At 41.0% G+C, this 23949-nt stretch overlaps 1 protein-coding gene across 3 annotated transcripts in view; it reads right to left on the reverse strand.

The window, feature by feature from the left end:
* Positions 1-325: 325 nt before the first annotated feature.
* Positions 326-23949, reverse strand: part of SRGAP1 (SLIT-ROBO Rho GTPase activating protein 1) — a 139281-nt gene continuing 115657 nt past the window's right edge. For all 3 annotated transcript variants that reach the window (XM_053943054.1, XM_053943057.1, XM_053943055.1), the window contains exons 16-22: positions 18712-18817; positions 15252-15476; positions 14112-14191; positions 6281-6461; positions 5600-5734; positions 5134-5479; positions 326-3413 (exon numbers count right to left, since the gene is read on the reverse strand). In XM_053943054.1, coding sequence (XP_053799029.1) covers positions 3036-3413; positions 5134-5479; positions 5600-5734; positions 6281-6461; positions 14112-14191; positions 15252-15476; positions 18712-18817 — 1451 coding nt within the window. In that variant the 3' untranslated portion in view covers positions 326-3035. The remainder of the gene's footprint in view (positions 3414-5133; positions 5480-5599; positions 5735-6280; positions 6462-14111; positions 14192-15251; positions 15477-18711; positions 18818-23949) is intronic.

Raw genomic sequence — 23949 nt, forward strand, 5'->3', positions numbered from 1 at the left:
GGCAGGGTGTTTTTTGCCAAGTGGGCAGCAGGAGGTTTCCTCAGCCACTGTGAGCACGATTGACTACTCTTGATGGGCTCTCAGGCAGAACCATGTGAAGCTGGTGGCTGGTGAGGGGTCTTCAGATACAAGGGACTTTTAAGTTAGGCAAGGAACTTTCCAGGAACAAGTGCTTCTTCAGGCCAAGAGGGTGATAGCTCTTGATGCAGTGTGGGGTGTGGGTAGCTGGGGGATGCTGGTGTGCTGGATGCTCCCTTATGTGGGAAGTAGGTCATCAATCCATGCTGGAAGATATGGTGGTTTCCCCAGCAAAACTACACACACAGACAGAACTATCTTCTTTATTATAAAGATACACTATGAGGAACAAACTTGAATGTATACTGAAGCTTGTAATGGTACATGCCAAAAATGTACAGTACTATACATAAAAGTGCATTGTCACAACAGATTAACAGTACATTTCTCTTCCAGAACTGTGGATTTTCCATGTTTTTATTTGATCTTCAAGAGTGGAAGGAATGCAATGGCAATGCAGCCATACACGAAACAGGAAAGGATGCAATGGAAATGCAACAGTACAAGAGCAAAGCTAAAGCTCCTCTAAAATTTAAAGGCACTTTCACATGTACATACTACAGATGTACATTGACACAAGTAGGTAACAGTCAACAAGCAGGAAGCTACCAGTACTGCAATTCATCAAACTTGACAGTAAAGGACAATACTGATTGGATTAGGTGTGCAGGAGTTACCCTTTAGTACGCCTGTAGATGTAGCAGTCTTTCCTGTTACATATCCACTTACTATGCTTTAAAGTATCTATAATAACCATCAAACTACACATTAACTGTGTGAATGCACTAAGTGGATGCATTCACTAAATGCACTGTTTCTAATATTTTCTTTTGCTAAACAATTTCTAATAAAAGCATTATGGAGTCCAGTACAGTTATTTAAACATACAAAATTCCCTATGCAATTTAAAGATACAGGTATCCATCTCAATTGTGCCAGGTGGGTTAATTTAAAAATGCTAGACAAAAACTGTATGTAAATGAAAGCTGAAATTCCAGTTTTGTTCCACTGACTCTAGTAAACTGGGGAACTACTTGAAAATACCTCTGGTCCCAAACAAGCGAGCAGACCAGCACTGGTCTGCAGCTGGGCTGGCCTGGCTTAGGCTCTGGCCCTGGCATTAGGGCCAGGCAGTACAGTTGACAAGGATGGAGATTTGCTGACCCATGTTGCACAGCCCAGTGCGGTGGATTAAGACTTTGCCTCTAACCTAGATGCATGTGAAGTCTCTGACTGGATTGAAAAGTGTTTGCAAGTATCAGTAATAGTTTGGGGCTCAGAGGCAGTTCATGGGGTACTTCTCACACCTGGAGCTTCACATTGCATCACCTGTCTAGAAGATGTAAACCAGAACAGGAATAAATTGCTCCTTAATAACAACAGGAAATTAGTCCTGTCACCTCAGCAATTTTTTCTATCAAATTTTGTCGCTACTCTTCTCCTCCCAAACTCAATTGTTTATATATACTGAGTTGTGCAATTTCAAGCTTTCCAAAAGTGAGATCTTACAGAATATGTGGAAAAACAGATCTTAATTACAGCCAGTCGTACTTCTGTAGGTGGACCACAAGTGATTTTTTTCCCCATTTAGTTCATTGAAACTTCTTTTATGGATTGGATGTTTGAAAATATGTTCACAGAAATAGTATTATGGCTTACTGTTGCAATGTGCAAAACAGCTGTAGGCTTAGCTCATGCCTACATGTTTAACAACAGAGCACTAAGCAAAGTTGACAGTCGCCACTCCCACAGACATAAGAAAGGTACTGATTTCTGTCATTGAAAAAAAGGGGAAGTGGAGGGGAAAAGGGTTATGGAAAACTTTAGTCAGCTTCAATCTAAGCAGTAGAAACTCAGCTGCCTGTCCTGTGAGTGACCCCTGCACCACTGGCAGGGGGTAGTCCCTCTTCAGAGTCCCTGTCTTGCTGCTGTCAGCACAACTGAGCTTTTGCACTGTGCAAGGCAGTCAGCATGGCGGGGTCAGCTCGAAACTCGGACTATTGCAACCCAAATCATGTCCTTAATTGGACACTGAGCAATAAAGTCAATGGGATACTTTTCTGAATTACTGTGTAGTTGATCCCTTTAATAGCCCCTTATGCTCCCTAACAGACCAACAGGTTCATGCACTCCCCAGAGCCTGGCTTCTGTGAACTTCAAACAAATTCAGCTTTTGTAAAAAATGTGGTATCAGGGAATGAAGGTCTAACTTCAGGGGAGAAGGTACACTATTACAGAGGGCAGCAAAAGGAGTTTCTAGATACTGTCCTGGAGATGTGCTTTAGCTGTGTTCTGGAATGCTGCTTTGTATCAGTGAGAGCAATGTGATCTCCAGCTCCATCCAGCGCTTGCCTCTAGTGAGACTGCCAACAAGAAAGCTAAAACTTGGTGCCAATTATGAGTTTGTGAGGGTTTGGTGATTTTTTTCTTGTGTCTTAAATAAGAAATGTGGCCTGAGATGACTTAGACATTCCACACAGACACGTAATCCTCACATGCTAAATTTCAGTTCTTACTAACCTGCTTGAGATTTGGTTTGGTGACCCAGAAATGAGAGACTCCATGTCCCCTGAACCCCCTCCCACCCCTTAGCTTTGTGCCGGATCTGTTATTATATAGCTACAGTAAAACTGTGAAGTATGGTACAACGTGGCAAGCTGTTTGTGATCTGTGTTGGTTTTATTACAAATGGTGCAGCATCAAGTTTTCAAGTAAGTCTGTGTTTGTTTTTTAAAACTATGCACAATTGTCCAGTTTTTCGTTTAATCGAAACCATACAAAATACAAATGCCCATGTTAATGTAGCTACTTTCAGACAATACATTCAAAAACACTGAAAAACAAAGCCTCTCCAGTTACAAACATGAACAAATGATGTTACAGAGCCCTGACTTCTATTGTTAATCCATCTCTTTCCCTAGCACACCCCAGCTGGGCGCTGTGGGTGGCTGAGCTGCCTACATTGTGCAAGATTTGTCGGCTGGACCCTGGGAAGGAGGAGAAGGCCCTACGCTAGGATTTGTTTTTGGAAGAACAATAGGTTTTGGCCTAAGAGCAGGAGGTTTCAGCTGCACTCCCATTCTAGGGGCCACCATGGGCTTGAAGGTACTCATGGTGTCACTGGAAGAACTAGTGCTACGGCGGATCTGAGGCTCAGAGCTCCTTAAAACAACGCTGTGGAGAGGGCTGAGTGACTCTGTCGAGGTGGCAGGGGTGGGGGTGTTCTTCTTTTGCTCCAAGGTGTCCAACACGACATCAGGGGCGTGTTTGGCCGAGCTCTGCCGCTCCAGCTCACGGAGCTCGTTCAGTGCTGTGTTCATTGTCTCCTCGATGTCCTGGGTCAGAGCACAAGAGAGAGCAACATGTAATTCATGTCGCTATTGAATGCCAGAGGGGTAAGAAAACACATTAATTAATTCACCAGCTATCCTCTAACAGTTATGATAGTGCTAAAATCAATTTCCACCAGATTTATTTGAAAGACATTACGATTGACAACATGGCAGCTTTGGGTGGACATTACAAACATTTAACCTTGTTCATATGAGAGAATCAAAAAAAGGTGTAACACCAAAATCTGCAAGCCATTTATGAAGTGATTGTCAAGACAACTGATGTTTGCTTAGCAATGTTTTAGTGGTGAAGATTTGTGTCATCTCTTGGGTACTGACAACTGTAAAGATTTTAGTCCATTTGCTCACTCTTAGCTAACTGCTTCGCTCATCTAAAGCCTCAGTGTTCAGGGTCTGTATTCCCTCACAGGGGCTACAAAACCTAGTTTTCTAAGGAAATAAAGTTTGTGTGCCTATCAGCTCTTCTCTTGTTCTCTTGTTTCACCAAGTTAAATCTTAAAGAGAAAAAATCTGTAAGACATTGGTCAGTATGCATACCTAAGAAAAACTATTTTCTTCAAAATTTCAGGCCTGAAGGCTAAAAGAATGCACCAAGATACTAGTTTACTACTAGTTTTCTACTAGTGGTATTGACATACAACTAAGCTTAAAATATCTTGGGCTCCCTGCCTGCTCACACTGACTTTCACATAGTTTAATCAAAGTTTGGGTTCTAGTCTAGGCATAAAAAAGAGATCTCTAAAGCCAAACAGTGCTGTTCCAGGAAAGTAAATTAATAGCTTAGAAGAAAATAAAACAGTAAAAATACTTGCACTTTCTAACCCTAATACATGGATTCTGACCTAAGCATGTCAGTCCCTTCTATTCCTCATTGGAAGCGGAGTTTGAAAGCAAGCATTATCAGTACATTAAATTTTAAAACATGAGTGCCAGCATTATTGTAAAGTGCGTTTGCAATCATAGAGCACACTCAGGGTGCTCCTAGTAATCACGTTACCCTACCTAGACAAAACGTGAGTTCTGAAGACAGAGGTATCTATTTACTCAAGAGCTGTTACCAGCTCAGTACAACAGACCAATTTGATGATCAGGGTGTTTCCTACTCCATTCTCTTCACTGCCAGGAATGAGACTGGTGACTGTTCACACAGGTGTAAGATGGCCCACAATTTATGCAGCTGCGACATCCTGCACATCAGGTTCTACTACACGCATCAAATCAACACACGGTATGAACTGTATGAAAACTATAAAATCCACAAGACCCTGGACTGTAAATCTCTGCTTTGAATGGCAATGGTCACTACTAGCCAGTCAGAGCACTTTTCTGCTTGCCACAATACTGAGGTGTAATTGAACACTAATTACATGCAAATCAGGATAGATCAGCCTTCAACAGAGCACAGCGATCTATGTAGCTATTGTAATACTGTCCTAGTGTTCTGTATGGCAGAGGCAATTTCATTAGAATCTAATGGGAAATAATTTCTTTTTATTGCTTCTGCAATGTTTACTCCCCTTTGTGCTTCTTCTATTCAAGATTGCTTAATGCATCTTCTTTCACACACACTCTGTTTTGAAAGCCAAATAGGATGTTCCCTTGCACACACCTTCCCACCAGTGCATGTGCTCTGTGCTGTGCTATTCAATGGGATTTGCTGCTCAGAAAATCAGACAATGCCATAAACAAAAAAGATACAAACCTGAGCTATTGACTCTGGGTCCAGTGGTTTATGGTCATTGAAACCTGTGTACTGACCAGAAGATGTAGACCTTCTAATGGGAGGGCTATCAATCTTCTTTAGTGAATCATGCCTGCTGATGTTAGTGAGGCTGCCGTGGCCAGGCCTGCGCCGCCGTTCAGGGCTGTCGGCGTTGAGGTTGCGATTCTGAAGGAGGGCTCTGGGACTGCAGTGAGTTGCCAGGTTGGGGGAGCCCAGCTCCATGGCCGAGCTGGAGAGAGGGTGAGGTGGGTGTACCGGGCAGTGGCCATCACTGCTCCTGCCTGGGCGTCTTAGGGGAGGTGGAGGTTCCGATCTCTTTCTTTGCCTGCACCAGTGGAGAAGTGGAACAAACTGTAGTGACCCAGCATAAGCATGTGGAGGAGTAATTACTGTGTTAGCTGAACTGTGAGCAGGACTACTGAAAACATGTTATGCTGAAGCTTACCTTCCTAAATACACATCTGAGTGACGGTCAGTAGGAGAGTTCATATCCTTTGATGATGACTTGTCCTCAGTTATGGGTCCACTGCTGGCCTCACTGTCTGCTTTTTGGCTCAGTGTGTCTGAGAAAGTATCATCCCTGAACAGAACACAGGTAGTGAGATGAGAAGTCAGTGAGTGAGAGCACCTTGACACTCTCAGATTTTAATCCCCTTAAGAAAAGCAGGCATGTTATAAATGCACTGTAGCCCTTGCACCTCTCCCAGAATTGTTTATAATCCCTCTGTTTACTGAGCTCTTTACACTTTGAGTGTATGTAACCTTTCTGTAAAGACCTTTGTCATCCTTGGCAAAGCACGTGCCTAATACTGCAAAACAAGAGTCCAGGGCTGCATTTCCCCAGCTCTTGCTATTCTGAAGTTAAAAGTCAGCAACTGCTACAAAGAGATAGTCAAATTAAAATAGGTGCAGCAGCAGCTGTCTCTTAATGTACTGGGAACATATCCATCGAAGTAGCTTAGCCTAGCAGTAATTTTTGATGGAGCTTTCAATTCATGGCAGTAAAGACAGGTATCCTGCATAGAAGACAAATGTTTAATCTATCTGATCCTTCAAACCACTGACCCATCTGGCACTGCAGACTTTACACCCCCCCAAGAACCCAGTCACACTAGACACTGCTTACATATCCTGCACCACTATGTACTGGTGAGGGACAAGGCCATCAATCCCATTGTGCCTTCCTTCCCACCAGTCTTCAGATGCTCGGTGATAGAGCAGAAGGGAAGCTCCTTTCTTGAAAGAGAGCTCTCGTGCAGATCTTCCAACATAGTCAAACTTGGCAATAGCTTCTATGGGCTCGCACTCTGGGTGGGAAGAACAACAAATATCAGATTACATATCACTCATTTTGGTTTCATCAGCCTCATTTTTTGCATTTTCTCAGTGCTCATTCTGACAGAGATCAGCTGAAGGAAGGCAGACTTCAGGCAGTGGTTACAATGTGCCCCTTACAAAGAAACATAATCAATCTGTGTCCCAGGTGTGAAACATCTGGGCTGCTTCAGGAGCTGCAGAAAACAACAGCATACTCAAATGTTACAACTGTCTTTGGGAGAGAGGCCTCTGCCTCCTGCTGGAAGGGCTCCTGCATGGCTAGAGAGTGGGATGGAGTCCAGGCAATAAAGGCTTCTTAAAATAAAAAGAACAAACTCCAATGAATAATCAAAGGCCCAAGGAACCAGTGTGAAAAGGGAAAAGTAAATAGGAGTGCTTTTACCATCTGCAGTGGCAAAGGAAAGAAGAAAAGATTAGCCTGTGCATGAGTAGGGATACCCTGCTAACTGGGCCATGGAATTTCTGTCTTTTACATGACAAGCAGGTAGACCTACTGAAACCTAGTGTTTTATACAGCACCAACACCTTGTGCTTTAATTCACTTCCTTAATGCCTTTCTGGAGTGAGACCACATGGCTCCAGACCCTGTGCCCTAGACCACAGGGACAGTCCCTGTGTGGCTTCAAGTTGCTTAAAGCAGCCCTGCCTGCTCCAAAATCCCAAGCTGCCCTGGTTTCTGCAGGGGAGGCTGGTGTTTTCTGAAGCCAAACACTGGCTACAGCAGCCCTGGTAATCCTCTGTCAGAATGCTGGTAAATGCAGCCTTAGGCTGGAAATGGGTTCCATCCCATAACCTGTGCTGGGATGGAGACCTACTGCTGTCAGCAAAGGGGCCCTGCAGCTATGGCCAGAGCTGTGCCCAGGCATCCAGCAAAAAACTGTGATTTTAACAAGCTCTTATTTTGTCTGCATAAAACGAAAAACACCTGAGCTCTAACAGATTAAATTTTGTCATCAAAGTCTCAAAACATAAAGAAAAAACTGCAAAATACAGGTCTAAGAATCACATACTCTGATGATTCCAGTAACTCAAGGGTCCCTGAAATGACTAATTTCTTTACATAATTAGAGCAATATTTAGATGGAAATTAACATCTGGGCTAGTGACTAGCAGAGCAACTTTCTGTCTGGTGCAAATTAAAATTGCTGAGGTTGTAACTCCCTAAAGAACTAGGCTGGTAATGAAAGACACTGTCCCTTTATGACAACATTTTGCACAGGAATGTCTTTTTAAAATTAACTTCGCTCTACAGTGTGAAAACATAATGACAGCACCTTTATTGAGGTTTAGTTTGTAGCTCATTTTTTTAATGACTTGCCCAGCCTGCAGAAGACTGTCTTGTGGTTTGCTACTTCTGCAGTCACTTTAAGTGTTCCTGTCAGTGACAAACTGCAGTGTGTTTAGAAGTTACTAACTCAGAAATTTTACACAGATGGAATACAGTGATATGGGGAATTCACTGTTACAAACACAAAAGTAATGTATGGTGGCAGAAATTATTTCAATTATATAAATACAAATAAGAACCTAGCAATAACAGTATACATTCCTGAAAATGTATCCCTACAGGATGGCTGTAGAAGACCATATTATCTTTTTTGTTCTTAGTCTTTTTCCTCTCTCTTTTTTGCTTTCTTTGTCTCACAGCCCCTGCTCTGGACCATTGGCATGGCAGCAACAATGCGGGATCTAATCACTGGGTTTATTTTTTGTTTTCTTCCCTCGCCTTGCATGTACCCCATACTCTGCTTTGAAGTTTGTTGTGGGAAGGAAGAGCTTGTGAGCCAGCACCTTTGAACATCAAATGTACTGTGACTTGTGAGTCAGCACCTTTGGCTGTGTGTTGCGGGAGTTGAGAACTTACTGAAGTGTACTGTACAAAATTAAGGGCTTGTTCACCTCCACTCTTGTGGATGATGAATAATCAAAATACAACTAATTTCTGTTGTAAGAAATTTAAGGGTTTGTTAGCCAATACCTTTTGAGACTAAATATTGGGCTAATGCCAAAGGTGGGGTGACTGTACAATAAAAACTAGGAGTTCCTTGATATGTGTCCAATGTCTTCGTTCAGCCTGATGAGAATTTATAAAAAATATCACGACCCCTACAAATGTCTCACTCACCGGCATTCCCTGGTGGGTGGGGCTGAAGGGTTTCTTGGTTTATGTTTTTAAGCAAAGAAACTATAATGTTGACACAGAAAGAAACATTCTGGAAAACTTTAAAATCTCTAATGGTGGTGTGATATTATGATATGCTACTCTGCTGTCATTCCTACAGTCTCTCTCTAACAGAAAATGCAGATGCCACAAAGCAACTGTAAGGCACAGAAAATGAAAAGAGGTAAATCCAAACATGCCTCTTTATCTTGCATTGTCTTTAAGAGGGCAATATGAAATGGCCATATAAAATGACAACAATGTAACACTGACAAAAGAACACAGTTCTTTTCCTATCATGTGCACTGCTCGTGGAATCTGCTCTAAGAAGGAAATATTGGAATCAGGTAGGATTGAAAAGGAGCAGACATTTGTACGAACACTCTGTTCTCAGTATACAGCTAATTTAAGGGTTATGGTAGAGTTGGTCAAGAATTCAGAAATGAAACTTCCCAGGCTCACTAACAGGCAATATTTTAAAATGTGAAAAAAAAAAAATCGACCAAACAAAAAAGTTTTACAGTAAGTCATAAAATCCCAAATTTCCTGCACATATTTTTCTTAGACAATCTCCACAGTTAACTGGTAATGCTCATGAGTACTGGATTGATGGACAAACCCCTACACTGATTGGCTATGGAATTTCTTGTTTCTCTGCTAACTTCAACAGACCATACAGTATCCCACAATTGAGTATGCAGGTCTTTTTATTTACAAATTAGTGGACTAAACTAGAAGTACTTCTGTCTTGCTCAGTGGAGTCATGGTCATCTAAGTGTAGTGCACAATGAGAATCCTTTTTATTGTAACCTTTTACCACCTGCAAGACTCACATACTTTCTCAGAGGTCTGAATGATGTTGTCCCACTGGAACCAGATGTATGAAATGTTAATGTACCTATAATGGATGTGACTTTTGAGACATGTACATCAGATTACCTGGGTAACAAATCCCACCTCCTCAGGGAGGAGCACCCAGTAGACTTCACACAGATTTCGTGAAGAGGACAAAAAATGAGTTCAGACAGGTTTTCTTACTGTGAAAGGGGTGTTTTTGTTTCTTTATACACAGAGATAACTTTCCTACAGCAAACAGTACTGAGACAGCACTTAAATAGTAATTCACCTTGTTACAGGTCAAGCTTTAATAGTGAAAACCAAAGTACCATGACAGTTACTCCTAGACATAAATGCATTTTGGAAAGTCAAGCCATTTAATATCAAGGTTACTGAATGACAGATAGGTATTTCCAAAAAGCTAAGGTAATGAAAGCTAAATTTGGGATCTGTAACTCAAATTCTGTGTGATACTGAATGTCTAACAATAAAATTGACAGCTCAGAGTGAAGTGTAATTGCACTGCTCTGTCTGTACCTGCGGGTATTTAGCTAAAATACCAAGAAGTTTTTGATAGCATACAGGATCTCACCAGCTATCATCTTTAGTGAATCAGGAAATGCTATGGAAAGGAAAAATCAGGACAAACTGAAGAACTGTGGGAAAAACTTCTGCTGCTTCGGAGAGCAGAAAGGGCAGAATAAACGTGTTAGTTCTAGTTTTGAGATTGGAGTGCCAGATGTAGACCTAACCTCAACACAGAGGTGATGGCACTGAATTGGCCCTGGGCTGCCCTCTATGACTCAGGGCATAAGGAGCTAAGGAAATGAGGGGACACCATCCCCTGCACTTTTTCTTGGGGAGTTGCTGTTGCTCTGCTCTATACTTCCTCAGTTTTCCCAGGTGTACCCTGCCTGTTGGGAATAAAGTATGTCCTCGAACTCCCAGGAAGATGCTATCTCCCTATTTCTTTATCTTCTGGCTCCCATCAGAGAATAGAGTGGTTTTGTAATTTCAAAGTCCTGTCCTCAGAACAGCAGTTCTCTGACTGGGAAAAGCAAAAGCAAAGAACTGTTGCAAGGTGCTGACAAAACAGAATTTGGCAAAATGTCGATCACAGCATGCACTGCAGAAGAGCAAGAAAATGACTAAGTGTTGGGAACAACAATGTACAGTCTGCAAGTTTTGTTTTCAGCAGAAATACCAGCTAAAGTTTTATTCTAAGTTTATGAGATATTTATGGAGAGTATGGTATTAATTTTATGTATGTTTTCCTAGAAGAACTCCATCTGTCTAACTTCCTCAGGAAATGTTTGCTTCCTTTGCAAACAGATCTAGTCACTCTTTACCATATGACTCCAACAAGAATAAAAAATCTCCATCAATTTGAAGGTAAAGGAAATATGCTAACAGCTGTTTCAGTAAAACATGAACAACGTCCTTTGAATCTTTACTGCAGAGACATTTTCAGGTAAAGGTTTGTCTGCAGCAAAATTACAGGTAGGTTTTTTTTGTTGTGTCTCAGCTTGAGTACAAATGTTCTGAACTTCACAAATTAAATTTCATTTCCAGATTGAGGAGAAAGGAAAAACTTATGCTTCCCTTATCAGGATACTTTCTGTATATCTAAAAAAGCCTGAAAGCACTACAGAAAAATGCAGCTTCTTTTCTTTCCTGCTTCCCTTTCCAGTGATCAACTGAAATACATGAACACCCGTAAACTTAGGGGGAAAAAACCCACAACAATTTATATGCTTAAAATAAAGCAGTTATGAAATATCTATATGCTCATTTATATGTGCTAGTCTTTTTCCCCCATAATCTACTGTATTTTACCTCTGTGGATATAATTTAATTTTTAAAGTCTTGTTGTTTTCTAAATTGCAATGAACATTTCTAGCACTACTGACACAGCCCCTACAGATGGGTTTTTCCTAGTAGGCACAGAGAGAGCCACCTGCAGTTTAACTTTATAGCAACAGTAAGTAAAATAAATCCTTTTGGTTTTGATTGTAATCTCTGGATTATGTTTCAATGACCCTGTAATTCCTGTGGGGTAGCTTGGTCTTACGTATGCGTACAACATTTTAGCATAAACCAATCAGATTTTCAACATGAAAAAAACCCTTAGCATTTACAGAATCTGCTTCTTCCATGTCTTAACAGAGGGAGCCATGTAAGTACCATGGGTCTGATCAATACAGCAGCAAATGTGACACCTCCCTTTCTCTCTCTCCACATTCAGCTGGCAGTGAGGCATCCAGCTTTTAATCAATGAATCAATCACATTAAACCCCCCAAATACTCCAGACCCTTTAGTAGAAGGGTTTTTGTTATCCACCACGTGTCCATCAGTGACTCTCATGAAGTTCAGTAAGAAAACTGAAAAATTTTCACCTATTCTCATATCTGGTGTAAACAATACTTTTTAACAGGAACAGTCCAGAGCACAAACACATGAATGTATGTGCAAAGAGAGAGTGAGTGCATTTAATGTAAAGTCTGTAACCTACGTTAGAAAAATGTGCTATTAGCACAGAAAGCCATATTCATGGAAAAAAATGGGTTAGAGCTTGCAGGTTGAGAATAAAAAATGAACAGTTTTTGTGTGCAATCCAGGCTTCTTAATCTTCAGCTTTGCAGCAGTATTTTTCTAGCTTACAAATATTTTTGTGCTAACAATTATTTCTTGGTAAACACAGATGTCCACTTCCTTTTGGCACTGAATTAATTAAAAAGGTGTGATGAGGCAACTAGAACTAAACTATTGGGTGATCTGGTGAACAAAAACCCATGCCTTGAGCAGTTAAATCTTTTAACAGAACTTTGTCCTGTTGACAGGTAGTCTCATCAGGGTTTGTCTTCCCTGGTGACAGTCACAACACAAGTAATACTACAAGAGGAATGTAAAATTGGTAATAACAACAGTGGTGGGGTATAGCCCATGATGATCAAGGCACAAATGATGCATCATCCGATGCCACAGTCCTGCTCCTCTGTATTCTGCTGATGTTTTAATCTTTCCTAGGCATGGCTTTGAAGTAACTGCTTTGATGGCTGCTGAAAAGCTGCACTTCTTCTCCATGTCCACTTGTGCCTTTGTCTCTCAGTTTGAAGACCAAATATATTGAACTGGTGTGTCATCTACACTTTAGTTGTGCTCTAAATGAGCAACAGGCAGACTTCCTCAGCTTCCAGTCTTGCTTATACATCCAATGGAAGAAGGAGTTCTTCTAAAGTATAGCTATACTGTCTTGGAAAAATAAGGTGCACCTATGAGTTTGTTCACACTGCTTAGAAGAGATGTGTTGTAGAAGGATTGTGGGTTTAGTTATACAGAGCTGGTCAAGAGGAACCTGTGCATAACCTGCCTTGTAGAGCTGTTGGTACTCCCTGCTGCACAGGCATGGCTATACACCCAGGCAGAAGATCAAGATTTGTCTCCTACTCTCAATTTTCCCCTCTTCTGTAATGTCTGCCCACCCAAATGTCCCTCCTCTCCAAACAGCTGCACTGACAGACTCTGCCTGCCCCTCCTCACCTTGGCAAAGGGGAAGAGACAGACAATCTGTCACTGACAGCCTGTGTACGTGACAAAGCAGACGGGTACAGCTAGAGTGGAACGATTGTTTACTTTGCTCTGTGTGCAATGGGACCAGTGTAGCCAGGTTTCCTATACATACACCTTCCGGTTTCCCTTCCCTACAGCAATTGTCCCAGCTCCTAAACAGTATCCCTTATGACATTATTTTAAAAAAACAAAAAATCCTTTTCTGCTGTAGCTCTTTTCCTCCCCTCTCCTCTGCTCTATCTTTTCCTCTTCCTTCCTCCACACATCCTCTGCAAGGGACAATGGGAAGCTTTTGCTTCTACTGCTGCTGAGTGCACGTGTGCTGGTTGCTCTGTCTGGGTTGCCTGCTGGCCAGACAGGCAGCGAGCTCTCAATTTTGAGAATTCTTTTCTATCTGTTAAATTTGCTTGAAACTCGGCAGAAGTTACTGTGAGGGACATCTGAAGGATGGTCAAACTGTCACAGCTGAATACACATTTATGACCTAGATATAAAGAATTAATATAAGAGAGTTGAGTCAATTTTTTCATGGATAACTCTCATACCCAGAAGTATATGTGACTGATATTTACAGAAAATTATTACTGTTCAGAAGTTTCACTGTGGGGGGTACACACATGTTTTTCAGTTGTTATAAATACTTTAGAGAGAGCAGCTTTTAAATTCATATAAAAATAGAGCTTCAATGGCAAATATCCTCTAGCTGCAATATTTAAGGGCACATTTTTGACAAGTTTTGTTTTTGTAGACAAAAGAGTCACTAAAAATGTAACATTATGTCAGAAAATAATATGTGCTGACTGAAATAGTTTCTCTCTTGCCCTTCCTGTGACTGGGCAAATCAGGAGAGAACAAGGAAACAGCTGGTCAAACACAGATGAATCAAGAGTGCAAAAGCACACAAACAGAGATTAAAGATTTGCTACAGAACACCAGGACTGAAATTTCCTTCTTTCAAATAAGACACAATTAGGAAAGGAAGGAGGTCTCCTGCCTGGAACACCTGTAGAACTTACCCCCATCAAAGGCACAGTAAAGTAACAGACTCACCGTCTTCACTGGTGTGGGGCTCTGTACTGGCATCCTGGTCCCCCTCCTCTAAGGTACCATGCTCACTGTATGGGCTGTCACTGGAGGCAAGCAGAGAGAAACCACATACATTAAAAATATGTCACCTCCATGAGATTATTTAGAATTATTCTTATAATCTTACAAAGTTATGTGCAACATAATTATCCATAGTGTGCTATGAATACATAATTAATAAAGAAGCCTATATGCGTTTCCTTGAAACAAAATTCCGACATTAAGAAGCCCTCAGAACATTTGATTCCTTTATAAATAAAAAGTGTGTGCATTTGCTGTCAAGGGAGTGTGCTGGTTTTAGCTGGGATAGAGTTAATTTTCTTCCACGTAGCTGGTACAGTGCTGTATTTTGTATTTAGGATGAGAATAATGTTGATAACACAGTGATTTAGTTGCTCCTGAGCAGTGTTTACACTGAACAACCCACCACACCTGCAAGTAGACTTGGGGACACAAGAAACTGCAAGGAGACACAGCCAGGACATCTGACCCCAAACAACCAAATGGATATTCCAGACCACATGGTGTCATGGTCAGTATATAAACTTGAGACAAAGCTGGTCAGGGGCTGCTGCTTGGGCACTGGCCGGGCATCCATCAGTGATGATGAGCAAAAGCATTGTGCATCACATGTTTTGCATATTCTAATTATTGTTATTTGCCCTTTCTTTTCTGTCCTATTAAACTGTTTTCATTTCAAGACATGAATGAATTTTACTTTTTTTTTCCCAGTTCTCTCCCCCATCTGACTGTGGGGAGAGTGAGTGATAACCTGTGTTGTATTTAGCTGCCTGCCCAGTTAAAGCACAACAAAGAAAAGGAGCAGGCATCATAAGCTGAAATTGTTTAAGGTGGTTCACAGCCAAAGAAACTATTTCCTACCTGCCTGTGTGCTCTGTACTCCCGGAATTCTATCTCTGGCTGAACACAAAGCAGCTTCCTCCACAAAATGTTGTAGGAAACATCATCATAATTGCCTTTGCTTCACTTTTTCATACTTAACACTTTACTGTGTGGACTGAAATGGTCTTCTCATTTATCTTCATACTTCTAACCAGCCTAATGATTTTGTTTAGGAGACAGAAGGATAATATTCTGACTTACCAATAGTCATCTCCAGCCATACATTTTTCATACACTGGTCCATCAAGTTCTTTCACATCTGGAAAAATAGCCTCGTGATGGATGATGATAGTTTTGATTATCTCATTCACATGTGCCTGACAAGACACCTGGTCTTGTATGTCTGGAACAGGCATCAGGGTTGGCCCAAAACAAATGGCCAAGTTGTACGGATCCATCATATTTTCATCACTGTACTGTGAAAGGCTGTTATAACAGAAAAATCAAGAAAAACTGACTTTTTCACAGTGACTAACCTTATTCTGAAAACTGCAGATCACAACTTAGAGATTTCCTGTTGTCATTGACAATCCCACATAAAGTAACGGAACAAAAACCCAAGATTTCTTCAATAGATTATATACACTATAAAGTGAGTTTAAACCACATATACATTTATGCATGTGAACATGTGTTCCCACGCTACCACGTTGAGTGTACACTGACTTAATGGGCTAACATCAACTGCTGCTGCTTCTGTCTCATCAATGCTCCAAGTGAACTGGATGCAAAGGGGGTATACATTTCTCATTGGACCTTGGTGTATCTCTTTCAACAGCTGGCTAAACAACTTAGGCACACAGAATTGTCTTCTGAAGGCAACCAAGTTCCTGGATCTTGCAAGGGCTCTTGTGACTTTTGATTGCTGTTTTTACCATGCAGACTAAAATTCCTAAGCACCTTGCCTTCTACCCACAAACTCCCACAACAGTTTCATTATGGAAGTGTCCAAACAATAGGCGATCATTGTTCTTATTAATCAACTTTTGCAAGTTCTCCTTTCTTCCAGAAAATGCAATGTTACTAGTTTTCAAATCTGAATGAGAAGTTGCTATCTATTCCCTTGTTTAAAAACATTGGCATTTTTACTGGAAAAGCTGGCTTTTGAATGGTTCTATCTGGGGCCAGTCAAGTAGAACCTGAAGCACTGGGATGCCCTATACTATGTTGTCCTGCACTCTGAAGCAGCATAGGAATTCTGATTTCTGGTTGTGTTCAAATACACCACCATGTTCCCTCTAGAAAGGGAATTTTAGAGAGTGTTTTTCATGTTTAATCAATACATATGCATGAGGCAAACCTTCTACATGACTACCCTCATAACTAGCTTTTAAATTTAATAATGTTCGCCCCTTTATTATGCCATGATTTACTGTCCTGTCCTGTGTGTTAATTGGAGACATCTTGTTTTTCTGATTTATCAGGTGGTTAAATTTTATACAAGCAAAACTGTAAAAAAAGATTGCAACAAGCAGCGTGAAATGTGAAGTTCTGCTGATGGTTGTTAATAAACAGTGCTCCTCAGGGCTCAATGGCAAGGCTGGTACTGTTTAGCATCTCCATGAACAACCCACACAAGGGGATGGAGTGCACACTCAGCCAACTTACAGGTGATGCCATACTGGGAAGGGAGCAGTATATGTGCCAAACGTCAGACACAGGGCTACCATTTAAAAGGACCTTGACAAGATGGAGGAATAGAGAAATGGGAATTCAATCAAGTTCAACAAGGATGAACGTAAAGTCCTGCCCATGGGGTGGAAGTCATTCCACAGCATTTGTGGCTATATTAGGAAGAGAAAAGCCAGCAGGTTAAATGAAGGAATTATTCCTTTTCCAACTGGTGCTTGTGAAGTTGCACATGAGGTTCTGTGGCTAGTTTTGAGAGACTGACAAACTGGTACAAGTCCAGAAGTCTACTACAGAGATGGCAGGGGAGCTGAAGCATATGAATTATAATCTAAAGAAGAGAAAACTGGGTTTGTTCAGCTTTTGGATAAGAAGGTTACTGGAGAATTTAGCTGCAATTTCCTACTATATATAAGATTATTAACAAAAGCAAGACAGACACAGGTGTGAAGAGATGAGAGGCAACAAACATAGCAAGGAAATGAAAGCAGGAAAAAATTTCTTTACTATAACAGTGACCTCGTACTGGTACTGGCTGCCTGGAGAGGCTGTGGAGTTGCTGCCATTTGAGGTTCTTGATTGGCCAAAGCCTTGAGCAACTTGATCTAACTTTGGGAGGCTACACCAGGTTAGGTCTGCCATGAGACCTGATGACTTCATGTGGCCAAGCAGGCATAACTGCATATGCAAAAAGCAGAATGGGATTTGCAGGAAGTCAAATAATGGGAATATTTTTCCTGTGGATGCACCAGGATCAATTTGGAGGCAGTAAGGTATTTAACCTGCTTTCCAAACTGCATTCCTGTGAAGAGCACAGATGTAGCTAACATGTTCATATAACAAATACAACCCTATACAGCTCTGGTCGATCTGTATGTCTCTGCAGAGGAGAAGATGTGATGTAAGCTTTTAAGACATTTACATGGTGTAATTTTGGGGGGATGGATTCAGTTTCAAATGAATGGTTATTTTCATAAAATTTTAGATCTCTACCCCTCTCTTACTTACTGCTTGAAAGTGGTTCAGAAATTGCTAGAAGAAAGGAAGAAGGAACAGCTATGACTACAGGCATGAACAAATAACCTGACTGCAAAAGACCCTGTTTCTATAGGAACAGACAGGCTGGATGAAATGGGGAAGGTCACAAAGACTGAATGAATCAGCAAAGGGCAAATATAGGAAAAAAGAGGAAAAAGGTGATATGAAAACAGATGAACAGGAAACAGACAAATTGACAGTAGAAAGAGAAAAGTTAGAATCAGGGCAAAGTGCACATAAGCAAAATTTTCTGTGAAACCATTGGGGTCAGCAAAACCAGAGAGGACCATGAAGGACTGGAGGAAGAAACACAGTTCAATTGCCTGCCCAACCTGTCTTTTATTTTCTCGTACAGAAAGAAGAAGTTTTTTTCTGGGATGATGAAGACATGAACACTACTTTCCCTCTCCTACTACCCTCCGTCCAGCTTGTGTTTTGCAATGTGAGAAACAAGCTACTCTACATCAAAACATACACAGGGGATGTGTATGCTTTGGGATACTAATGCCCCTGTTACCAGAAAACAGAAGCAGCAAGATGCAGTCTCACCCTGGCAGTGCCTAGCATCAAGCAGGTAGCTTGTAGAGCCTGTGTTGCTTGAATATATTGGGGTTTTTTTCCCATCGGGAGAAATCAGCTTGAGATAAGGAAAAGAAATACATTTTTAAATTGCATAAACTAGTTTTAATGTAGCTACAGTTAGTATTTGTTATTTTTCTTAATGGCTTATTTTGTTGCCAGCTTTAATGCTGTAGACTGCACTCCCCATTTCAGAAAACACTTTAATGTGTCTTGTTCAATTCTGGACAAATGGAATTTTAATTTGAATGGAATCCAGTATTTTCATTCTATTTCCACTGCCAATTAGAAGATCATCTTTTGTGTTAAATGGAGCTTAAATGTGAATTCTATATAGAGTATGAATAGACCCAAAGAACTTCAACAGCAGTAAAGGAAGGCAGATAAAGCTACAGTGCCTAGGGTAAGTACTTACTGATTGAGGAAGGCGAAGAGGTATCTCATCACTATAAGGACAGACCTGGGCAAAGTAAGGAGGAGTTTGCGGATGTGAAGAGCCCTCTCATAGAGATTGTCTATTCCTGCAAACAGAAGGAAGTATTTTATGTTCCCTTGTATATGATTGTCAAAAAGAGCATTCAGTCAATTTACTCAATTTACTTTGACTTTTTATCATCACATGCCTCTAATTCTGGCCTATTAGAAAAATGAGATCTAGAACTTCTCCCTCTCATTAAAACCACACAGCTTAAAAGTAACAGTTTTTAAAGAAGATTCAAATCTGTCTAAGTCAAACGCTGGACACTTGCTGAGCTTGACAGCTCACAAAACCACAAAATCAGTACATAAATAACCTGAAGGAACCAAGGAAAGATGCTGGCTGTTCCTTTCAAATACAGACGTATTCTCTTTATTTGAAATTTCCCATCAGATATATAATCCAATCACCAAGCTTCTCTAGCAGGTTTTCTTCATCAAATGTCCAGCTATAACTCTCTTAGCGGCAAAATAGGAGAAAGGCCTAATTTTTCTTTTGTATGGAGCCAAGAAACATAAAGATTGCGTTTTTCTCAAATGATTTTATAGCAGTACACACAAATTCTTCTTAAGTGGGAAAAATCATCTGATAAAAGCATCAGTTCCTAATGTCTTGGAACAAGGATGAACTATCTTCTGTGTTGGTCAGAAAGACTATGTGGCTGCAAGTCAGGTAATGATGGGATAAAAGCTTGAACTGTTTTTCAGAAAAAGCAGTATCTCAGTTTTTAACTCAGCATGTTTTGTGAGTCCACAGTAAATGACATTGTGGAAACAACCTCAAATTTCAGTAATGCTTTTTATGTGAGCCAAGAAAGTATGCTGCAATTAACAACATCTAGGGGAAATCTTAGCAGACTAAGATGAGAAATCCTGTCCAGTGGCACTAAAGTGGATATTCAGAAATTTGAAAATCAGAAACAGGAGCTGATTCCAATAGCTGAAAAGCAGATTGTACCACAAAATGTGGTATTTAGGAGTATATAATCATAATTAAAATAATTACTTACGTAAATAATGTGGTAAGCGTAAACAGAATTACTGGTGTGCATTACTTATGTGCTCTTTGGTATGGCTACTTCAGTATTTATTTGTAGATGCAAAATGTGTGTTAACTTACATTTCTTAGAAGAAAACTGGTATCTAATAATTGTTATTTTGGTATTAAAAACTAAGCATTAGAAGAGCATGTTGGCAGCAAGATTTTTTTTCCCACCTAGAACTGTTATAGGTCACTAGGAAATACCAGTGCAGCAAAAGGGTGTGAGATCTGCTCCCACCTCAGCATTCACAGGAGATTCCACTGGCTCAGCACCACTAGTGTGCTGGAACAAAAGATTCTGAGATGGGATCAAACTGGCCTCCAACAGAGTTTCTGTAGAAGCACAACAGCCTACCACTGCTTGCATGAAGGAAGTCTATTTGGATTCTGGTATCTATTGCAGAGGCACAATAGCAGAACTCTGGCAGGAAGTAAAGCTGGACAGTGTCCCTGGTGAGCTGCTGCAGAGCTGGTAGGAAAAAGGACTGCTGACAAGCTGTATAATTTATAACCTAATGAGTCACTCTGAACCCAAACATTAGCTGGAAATCAGTTCAAGCTGTCTCAAGTGGAACATGGGACCTGAATTTTATTTTTATGTTTCTTGTAAACATGGACTGCATGAGTCAAGAAGTATTCCTGATTATTGGTTAAGAACTGGCGTCCGCAGCAGGGACATGCCAAGTCTGGGAGCTGCTTGCATAGTGAAGATCCACAGAACAACTCAACTACAGTTCTCCTTTCCCATTCCAATGCATCTTTCAACACTCCTGCTTCAGCAGCACTGTGTGCTGCATGTGGGAAGCTAGAGGGGAGTTTTGATGCAACACCAGGACTTGCCTTCTGCATTACAGCCTTTCCTGGCTAATGCCTTATGCTACAGTCCTGCCTCCTCCAGACAATTCTGGAGACTGGCCCTGCTCCAGGTTCAGTCATTGCTGAATTCAAATCAGACCTGAGAAATGCATCGGGCTGGGACCCAAGGTGGGTTCAGCAGCTCCTTCCAGAAGTGTGTTGCCTGTATGACTGCAATAGCTCTGTCTAAAATAGTGAGCTAAATCAGGATGGGGAGGATGGGGCACACTGGCAGGCAATTACCACTCAGTAGTTATCACACTCTCCAGTGTGCTTGTGGTCCCTGCCGACTACAGTTCTTCCAAGCAATTCCTAGACAAGTTTGACAGATGCATGAGTCAGGAACCAGTCCCAGTAGGCAGCACAGAGATGTTGGAGTAGGTACTGAGATTCTGGCTGTGTAGTCATGTATTGAACTATCCCAGCTGTCCTACCAGGAGCATGATCACTACTAAGTACTAGATGTGACCTGAACTCCATACTGAAGCAGTTACAAGCCATACATGCTTGAATGAGATGTGTGTGATTCCAGTACTCTCCTGGTTACACTGGACTCAGTTTCCATGAAAGTCACTTTATTGAAAATCCATACTGTCAGGTGGTAAATTTATGTGCTTTCCACATTATTTCAAGAGGCTTTTATTTCCCAGCACTGATTTGGTTTAAAGGAGCTAGGTAATGATGTAATGTATTTGCATGCTGCTTTTAAATGTGGATCTGAATTTCCTCATTGCTTGAGTGTATGCAGCACATGAATGTTTGGGTACTTAGGAAAGATGGAATGAATACAGAGCAATCTTTTTACATACAGGCAGAAAGAATTTGCAGCTCTGCTGCTTCCCATGCAGAGGAAAGCTAAAATATTGCTTTGCCTCCAATGGCTTTGCTAAAGAGAGCCTCAGGGCAGAAGGGCCACCCAACTATAAGCTGGTGGCTGCAAGGAAGTACTGGCAAGCTCATTGCTGGAGAGAGCTGGACACACCTCCCCTCTCACAGTACTTCTGTTGGGGACACTCTTTTCATTACCCTGATTTTTTTTTTTTTACCTGAGTGCCTGACAAGGTATTACCCATTTCTCAGCTAAGAAAACAGAAGTGCCTGCTATTACATTATTTGTCCTAGTAAGGCAATTTAACTGCCGAGCTGAAATAGAAATCAGGGCATTTGAAAACTGGTTCATTACTCTAATGATATGATGAGACTTGTATTCCCAAAGACAAGCAAGAGGACAAGCCTCTGGCAAGGCCAAACACACTGAGAATTAATTTATTTTTTCTGACTGTGGAGAGAGACAGGGAAGAGAGATCTCTATGAAGGACACAGGAATATCATCTACAAATCAAGACTAATGTCAAGTAAATATCACACAATGAAATGGTTATTATTGTCTAGTTCCCGGTTCTCAGAGCAAAGCAAAACTTTTGGAGCTCTGGTCTGACACATCTGCCTTCCAGACCCACCTCTGCCATGGGGGTCAAACCCACAAGCAGGAGAATTTCTTGTCACCAAAATGAGAATCTGCTGTGGGAATACTGTGCTTCTGTCAAAGCAGAGCACAGGAGGTACTTGTAGGGTGAAACAAGAGGAGGGGAAGGAGCCAGCTTCTGGAGCTTCATGACTATAGCGCTTTGTAGGAGAGTCAGGCACCTGAGCCCAGAACTATTAATGTATTTTCATCAGGCAAGAGTGGAACAAAGTATCCTAATAATATAAGGAATTTGATTTTCTGTCTATCCATAACATTATCTAGGCATCTAAGTTTCTGAGGTGTTTTGGATCTAAGAAGCCTCCATAAGTTACTACAAAAAAATGAAAAACAGAGAGCTCGGAGGTCATTTAAGTCTACAGTCTTAGCCTCTGACTTAACTTTAATCCCCTCTGAGAGGTGTCTGTTCAACTTGTTCATAAAATCCTCCAAAAACACAGATCACAAGCTCCACAAGAAAATCTGTTGAGGTACAATCCTGCATTGCTCTTGGAAAATATTTTATTTACTGATCTCACGTGGACTTACTCTGCAAATGCTTCATGTCCTTGATCTGGATGAATGAATCCAGATGAGATTAATGTCATTGCATATATTTATCAGCTAGCTGCCTCTCTGTCAGCCACACACTAAGGACTGGTTCTCAATCATATGAGATAGACATAAATCCTATGCACTCAAGCCTTGAAAAGTGTGACCTTTAGTCTCCAGGAACACTGGAACCTCTTCTGGAGAGGCAGTGTCACCTTCACTGACCGTAGAGACAGACAAAACCAATGAATCTCTACTTTTCTCTTCCAGGAGAAATAAGAGTTTTAACCACCTCGTCACTCATGATGAGGTTTTTGCAAAGGTAACTCTAAAGTGAAACAGATCAGAAATGAACAATCTACCAGAGAAGAGTAAAGGAAACCTGAGAGGGGAGAAAACACAGTTACAAACATAAGCCCCCAAACACAAATAAACAAAAACGAAATTAGAAATAAAATAGGGGTATATTAATCCCAAATAACGTTAACAAAATGTAAATTAAAGTTTAATTAAACAACAACTCTGAAGTAGTGGAGCATGTAAAAGGCAATATACTCAAATATATTGGTGCAGTGATGCAGAATACAAGTCTTTTGCACGAGAGCAATTAGTGGTGGTTTCAAAGTATTTTGGGCCAACTGGACAGCTGCATACTACTCTGTTTTTTTAATTTAAAGAAGCAAAGGAAGCACTGTACTTGGTCATCATACACATGGCCTCTCCTGCACTGGAGATGACTCATGGTTATCCAACTGCAAAGGCTCAGCCTGGGAGCAGGCAGAGCTCAGAAACATCTGAAAACATCTGAAACATCAGTTCTGGACTGTGAATGTTCGACCAGCCTCTCTTAATAGCCAGCCTCCATGGGCCAATCTCAGTGTGAACAACAGGACTGCAAACATTTGCCAAAGGGAAGATCAAAACATATGGAAGGAGAAATCTGGTGTCATCAGCTAATGAATTGTGTTACAACTAACACCTAGGGCTGTGCAAGGTAAGCATATTTCATAAGCAACAGTAGCACAAAGGAGGAAGCAAACAATGGTAATGTAAGATGTCTCTCGACTTTAGGACCACGGCTTTGAAGGATAAAATCCAATGTAGTATCTCTTTGTGGGGGTTACTTGCTATTTCCACTTGGTGTGGTGCCTACTAGTAACAGAGTGAATGCCTAATGCATATTTTACACACCCTGTGAATGTCAAATGGGACTGAGTTACACATGCAGATGTAATTTTTATGGTCAATTTGCAGCTGACAAG

This window comes from Vidua chalybeata, chromosome 5 (genome assembly GCF_026979565.1).
Source record: "Vidua chalybeata isolate OUT-0048 chromosome 5, bVidCha1 merged haplotype, whole genome shotgun sequence".
NCBI lineage: Eukaryota > Metazoa > Chordata > Aves > Passeriformes > Viduidae > Vidua > Vidua chalybeata.